Raw genomic sequence first — 7431 nt, forward strand, 5'->3', positions numbered from 1 at the left:
TATATTTTCCTGCCCTCGGTCCAAAGCAGTTACATGACTTCCATGGAATACCTCTTGAAGACTGGTTACTGAACATAAACACATCGTAGTATAAATTAGCAGCCTCTGAGAGCCTTCAGGACTACGCAGCTTGCTGCTCTGCACTCATCATGAAGGTAAGTAGATTTAACTCTCTACACGGCACAGTGTTCTGAGTGAAATATTTTCACTTTTACTTTGTGTCCTAAGGTTACTTGTGAAACCTCTTCTTCACTTTATATTCTGTTCTACATTTCTTTCATTCTTCTTGTATTTTATCACTCTTCTTTTTCATTCTTTTGTCCTGTTCTCTTAACTTCTCCAGCATATTACACAACTCTTTTTGGCAATAGTGCCATGGCTGCTACTTGTGATCACTCACAAAGGGTAAATATATATTTCTTTTCTGTTTCATCCTTAACAGCATTACACTATAGATGGCACTAATGCATTGATTATTCATTCAACTATTTGATTTAAATTTCCCTTTTAAAGATTTTGTGTACAGAGGGTCGATTGCCAGTGGGGGCATTTTGGGGATTGGTCAGAGTGTGATGGCTGCACCAAATTACAGGTAAGGAGAATTAATTGATTCATGTGTCTGCTAAGATAAGGCACACAATGTTAAGTTTTCAAACAAAGAAGTGTATTTATAAATATTTAACCTTTAATATCTCTGTTTGTCTCTGCATTTTTTTTCTTTTTTTTAATAAAGATTGTAAAAGTTCTATCAGCTTGTCTGTGCTCTTCTTTCAAAATGTTTTTGTCACTTTGTGGTTGGTTACAGACCAGAAGTCGAGCCATGGCTGTTTTTGCTCAATTTGGTGGAAATCCCTGTGATGGAGACCGGGCTCAGACCAGGTCATGTGAAACGACAAAAGGCTGCCCCCTTGAGGATGGATGTGGAGACAGGTTTCGCTGTGGATCAGGTGAGTAATTAAACTCAGATATCTAACTCACCTAATCATTAGATATCATCAACCTGCCAGATGAAAATTAGCCTGCATGGCTAAATCTGGCACATTTACATATGTTACTTTGTTGCTCTTGTTTGATTAACGTGTGCTGTCCCTTTAAAATAAAGTAATCTAAAAACAAAAGTCTTAAATGAAATTGCAATCACTGAACGGTCTGTCTGTCTCTTTGACTTTTAGGAAAGTGTGTGAGTCAGTCTTTGTTGTGTAATGGAGATCAAGACTGTGAGGGAGATGGCCTTGACGAACGTGTCTGTGGCATTAAAAAGTACATTGTATGTGGACAGTATGCTCTACCACCCAACACTGACCTCCTCGGACTTGGGTAAGTGAAATATCTTGAAAAGCATAAAGATATGTTCATGTATCCGGTACAAGAACACAAAAACAATACCCATTTTCTTACTAATGGGCACTTTATTCTTCTGAAGGTATGACATGGTGACAGCAAAATGGAGGGCCAGCGTAATTAACACCAACAGCTTTGGGGGCCAATGTCGTAGCATGTATAGTGGGGTCCACAAAGCTATCTACAGACTGCCTCTCAGTACTATCAAATACTCCTTTGTGGTAGGTGTAGAAACACCAGATGTTTCTCTTCAGTTATGTACAGACAACATACACTGATTATGACTTTTATAATGTTTATAAACCAAAAAACATATAAAACAAGTGAATTTAGCTCCTTGTTTCATTAGTTTTGCTCCAGTACTTAAACTACATCCTCTCCAAAAGCCAACAGGAGACAACTCCAAGCAACAGAAATCAGATGAGACAACAAGAAACTTATTTATACATGCTCATTTTATTTCAGCTTACTGAAATAAAACACAGTTTCTGCTTTTCTGTAGAACATATTTTAATGTTAATTTAGAATATATAATGGTCAGAAACCTCCGATTGAAACATTGCAGTTCCTTCAGTGTCCATTTGAGACTGGCTTCAAAGCCTTTTTTTTTATTTTACAAGCTGTTTTTTAGGGGGCCATTTCTTGGATAGGACAGTTGAAGATTGACAGGAAGTGTTGGAGAGAGTGTGTGTGTGTGTGTGTGTGTGTGGAGGGGGGGGGGGGGGACTGTTAACCAGGATAGTAATTAAATAATACTCATCCTCCCTGTAGTAAGATAGGAAAAAATCTAAGACGGCCCCAGCAAAAATTCAAAAAGCATTAATGTTACCTCAGTACTGAACCCTTTGTAATTAAGAATCAATGCATTCGAATGTATTAACTTTTCAATATGTGCTTCTTCAGGTTAATGTTCAGAATGACTTCAGCGACGAGATGTACGCCAGTAAATGGCACTACGCAAAGGACATTGTCAACAGAGAAACAGTGTCGGGGACCACTAAAGGATATAACAACTATGATTTTCACCAAACAGATGACAGGACTCAGGTGAGACTCCACGTTGTCTCTGTATCTTGTTAAGCAAATCAAACAATCACAATCCAACCATAAATTTGTTTTACTTGTCTCCTTACAGACCCGCAAGCTTCTGGTTTTAAAGAACGACATCGAGGTCGCTCAGTTCCAAAGTAACTCTCCTCAGTACCTCGTGATATCGGAGGAGTTTTGGAAGGCGCTGGCCAAACTCCCGTCCGTTTATGACTACGCTGCCTACAGGAAAGTTCTGGAGAGGTTTGGAACACACTACCTGTCTGAGGGAAGCCTGGGAGGCTCCTTCAAAGTCATCGCCAGCTTTAATGAAGAAACTGAACAACAGATCAGTGAGGGTTTAAAAATAATAAGTCACCTCATTACTCTCCTCAAAACAACTGCTCTTTCACACATGCACTAAACTCCTGAAAATGTTAGCTTCAAAATGTTAACATTGATATTTGAATTAAAGTATAGTTTTAAACATAAGGTTGATAACTGTCAGTGCTGTTAACTGTTTAACATTGTTTTCTGTCTTTTCCTCTCAACTTTCCCTTGTTTGTCAGTCAGTGAAAGTCAACAGTATGATGAATGTGAAAGAACCAAACGTTGGTTTTTAATATTCCCCATCACATCGGTGAAATGCAAGAGTGGTCAAAGACAACACTCCTTTTCAACTTTCGGTAATTTTTGGACGTTAACAAACATTTTAAAACTTCAATAAAGTATCTATCTATCTATTTATCTATCTTTAAATGTTTGAGGTTCTACCATTCATTAACTCTGAAATCTTTTTTTTTTTTTTTTTTAAAGATAGAAGGACCAATGAAGTGAATAAAGTGGATGTGAACGGTGGAGGCGTCGAACATATCGCAGCACTGAAGAGACTGCATCTGAATGATCCCAACAAGAACTGGGAAATGTACTCGAACTGGGCGGATTCTGTTCAATCGTTTCCAAAGGTCATCAAACAAAAGGTGCGGGACAGTAAAATAGGATCTTTAACTGTAAATGGACTAGTTAAATTTGCATGCCAGTGTCTCATCTTATCAAACAACACAGCTTTTCATACCTTTTGAATTCTCTCTCTTTTTAACACGTGCCTCTGCAGCTGCGTGCTCTGTCAGAGCTGGTGAAGGAGGTTCAGTGTGCCGGTGTGAAGAAGCTTTACCTTCGCAGGGCCATAGAGCAGTACCTCGCTGAGAGCGACCCCTGCCACTGCCGGCCCTGCAGCAACAATGGCCTGACTGTTATGGATCGAGATGAATGCAAATGCATCTGTAAGCCTGGGACATCAGGACTGGCCTGTGAGGAAGGAACAGAGGCAGAGGGTCAGCAGGGTGGGTGTTACACTTCAGAACAGTTCTTCACTAAATCAGTTATTTTATTTGGAAATGGTGGTTTGGTTGTTCAAAGGTTCCTTGATAAGATTGATGATGATTGATGATGTAGAGAAGCCCTAAGAGGACATAAAATTATACATTTTGTTTTACTCTATGTGAGAAAAATAAAACGGTGTTTTCGGTTTCTCTGCTCATGAAGGAGTGATCCACGGCAGCTGGGCGTGCTGGTCCACCTGGTCATCGTGCTCTGGTGGTCGAAGATCAAGAAGTCGCTCATGTTCTAACCCCCTTCCTCAGAATGGGGGACAGCACTGTATTGGAGAGTCCACAGAGTCGTCTGACTGTGAAGACCAAGAGCTGCAATACCTAAGGTCAACACTTCTTATAACAAGCACCACCAGCTAATTCTTTCAGTTTCAACTTGAAACACTTTCACAAATTTACATCAATATGAAGGAATAAAACATCATATTTTCAACTGTATGTCTGCAGGACAATGGAGCCTCAGTGCTTTGATAACACTCTCCCAGCAAGTCAGAAATGTGGAGCCCCACCAGCTCTAGTCAACGGCTACATCCTGGTAAAGATGGAGAATAACTTGATGCACATTGTGGAAAAGATCATTGCAAACAATTCACATTTTACAAAAACACTTAATGCAACTTCTCCAACATTGCTTCTGAAGGGAAAGAGCCGCTGCTTTTGTAGCGACCGGTAGCAGGTGAATGTCATGTGCATGTCTTGATGACTGATGACTGATAATGGGTTTTTTGTTCTGGTTTTAATGGTGGTTTTGATGGATGTTTTTATACATTCCGAGTGTCCTGATTGTTACCGGTTGAAATCCCGTATTTATGTATTTAATGTTTGTCATGGTGTCTGTTCTCTGAGTCTATGTGCCTGTGTTCCTTGTGTTCTTTGTGTTATTTCTTTTTTCCACATTGTTCTAATCTGGTTGCAAAACCAATTTCCGCTCGGGGACAACAAAGTTGAAGTTGAAGTTCCTAGAAGGCCACTGTTGCTCCTCACATAATTTGACTCTTTATGGCTCAATGGGTCATATTTGTTGTTAAAATCTCTTAGTTTCTGATTTATAGTATAAGAGAGTTCCTTGTAAAACAAAAATAGGTCAGAATTAAAAACTAGATCTTAATCTTATTCTTTTTCACATATGCACTCCAGGATCCTGAAGACACATACTTTGTGGGTAGTCGAGTCAGGTACAGCTGCACTGGTGGTTTCTATCTTATTAGTGGAGGAGACCCAGAATGCACTGCTGATCTAACCTGGTCTCATGAGCCTGGACTGTGCGTACGTAAGTACATAGCAGAATACATATATTTTTTTACAATCACAGTGAGTAACAGTGATTCTTTGTTAGAGTTTACCTTTTTACCCTTCCAGACTCAAGATGCACGCTTCAGTCCCTTGCTGACGACGTCATCGTTGATCCTTTACGACAGAACTATCATGTAGGGGAGGAGGTCTTGTTTTCATGTCCTGCAGGGAAACAGTTGATAGGAGAGACAAGGGCTACATGTGACTCCAGTGACAATTTTTCACCTGACCCAGCAAACATCAAATGTGTTCCAGGTAAAGCTCCCTTTAGGAACCTTTATAATAAAGTTACTTTTGATGAGTGTCTTATTTGTCTGTGAAAGTTTAAGTAGTGTTTTATGGGAAAGTATCACTTCCGTCTTTGTTTTAAATGTCTAAAGTGTGACTGTGGGAATCTTTGAATTCTGTATGTATGAGTTAAAACTGTTTGCTAAGTGCAAACAAAACCAAACCAGCTGTTGGAGAATTGGTACCTTGCATGTTTCAAGTATGAAGGAAAAATCCCAGAAACCAAAAAACAGTCAATCATGTATAAGGTTAGAGAACTGATGGTGGTCAGTAAATCTTTAAAATCTTACAGGGAATAATGGGAAGCTGGGAAGAGGAATGTGAACAATGGTGTACTCAGAAAGCAGATAGCGAGATTGGCTGAAAATTTGACCGCACATGTGTGACAGGTGGGACAGGTGGGACAGAAAGGATGGACAATTAGTAGTGTCATTGATATAGAATAGTATGTGCTGTAAATTATTGTCATACTCTTTATCATTGCATGCATGGATTTGATTAAATCTGTAGTTTGAAAGAATGATTTCTATGTATCCCATAGTGGTTAGGACACAACGAATCATCACTCCCTTGGTACAATGTAAACCATGGGAGAGGTCTAGCAGAGAAACATGTGTTTGCAAAATGCCATTTGAGTGCAGGTATGATCCTTTTACTCGTAGAAAATAAGGTTACTGTGACTTTTTGCAAATTCAGCTGATTATATTGACACGTTTGTATTTCCAGTTCATCTTTGGAGATGTGTGCGACTGCGAGGGGAAAATCTGTCCTCCTGAATGTGTGCAAAATGCACGCACTGCAGTGCATGAGGAAGAGTCACACAATAGCAGAGAACAGCGCCTGCAAGTGGCCGGAACGAAACACAACAGGCTGCGCCAACTGTCACATGTGGGAGACCTGTGACGGTAGGGACACACAAGGTCAAAAACAATGAATAACAAAGTGTGGCATTAGGAGTCGGTCGTCTCATTTGTCTGTACGCCCTCCTTGCAGATCAAACCAACGAGTGCCGCTGTAAGGACGCTGCAGACTGTTTGAGCCCAGGATTAAATGTGTGTGTCCGTGTTGGGGAGGGTGACGCTGCAGCCACTCAGACTATGAGTGAGTGTGAAGCAGGACTGCAGAGATGCAAAGGAGAGACGGTGTCTGTTGTCAGTATCTTGCCATGTGATGCCTGAGGATGAAGTGAGGATGTTACCTTATGACCTTCTATCTTTAATGATTCCATTATATCACTTTACTCTTATTTCTATTCACTTTCTACTTCATCCACTTCAACCCATTGTAAAACTATATTCATCGAAGTATGAAGATAAACGGAATAAAAAGAATAAACAACTTCTTCAGAAATGTTGAATTCCTTTTCATCATAATACTTTTGATGACAGGCTATCCTTTTAAATGGCAGAAAAGCCTAAATATGTGGTTTCTAACTATCTAAATGACCATTTCAGTTTAAAAAAAAAAAGTTGCCAAAACTTCAATCAAGAAAGTTGCTGTTCTCGACTGATATATGTAGTTTGCTTCCAAAGATGCACTGTGCTTTCTAAGCCAGACGGCGCTCAGCCTGCCAAACAAACCCCTGCTGACAGTCTATTCCTGCTGCTTCGCACCTTGTGAGTGTATGTGTATGTCTGACTGGCTGGTAAAAGTGTGTGAAAACACCAGCTACTTTCTCTCCACTCACCATGAAGGTTATTGTGCGTCCCTCAGTTACACCAAAAGGATGGTGCATGAGAGGAAGGTGCTAGGACAGCAAACGAAACACACGCTGACTCTCATAAAGGGTTGAGACACTAAATGACATACAGGCTTCAGTGTTTTTACTTAAGTTCTTTTTTCTTGTATTTTGGATGAGAGAGGAAATAATCAGGCCTGTACAGGCAGGCTTTCATTCCCAGTGAGTTCTAGACCTGATTACATCAGTGTTGTAGTCGAGACCACACTGACCAAGACAAACCCGAAACCAAGACGAGACCAAGACCAAGGCCATATCATACATATCAATGACAAATCATCATCATGTGTGCAGCAGGGATTTCACTCACTTTAACATAACTTCAGCAAGCTTGCATCATAACAGGGGGATGAA

The 7431-nt window shown here is 40.1% G+C and overlaps 1 protein-coding gene across 1 annotated transcript; it reads left to right on the forward strand.

Annotated features, from left to right (window-relative positions):
- Positions 1-38: 38 nt before the first annotated feature.
- c7a (complement component 7a) lies at positions 39-7330 on the forward strand. Its single transcript, XM_079344072.1, has 18 exons — positions 39-155; positions 344-405; positions 514-592; positions 806-947; positions 1173-1317; positions 1424-1562; positions 2245-2388; positions 2477-2720; positions 2937-3053; positions 3184-3347; positions 3482-3710; positions 3913-4084; positions 4206-4293; positions 4896-5028; positions 5118-5306; positions 5881-5980; positions 6066-6244; positions 6333-7330. The coding sequence occupies exons 1-18, from the start codon at positions 150-152 to the stop codon at positions 6515-6517; spliced, it is 2517 nt and encodes an 838-aa protein (XP_079200198.1). The 5' UTR covers positions 39-149; the 3' UTR covers positions 6518-7330.
- Positions 7331-7431: the final 101 nt, after the last annotated feature.

The sequence above is a fragment of the Symphodus melops genome (genome assembly GCF_947650265.1).
Source record: "Symphodus melops genome assembly, chromosome: 1".
Classification (NCBI taxonomy): Eukaryota; Metazoa; Chordata; class Actinopteri; order Labriformes; family Labridae; genus Symphodus; species Symphodus melops.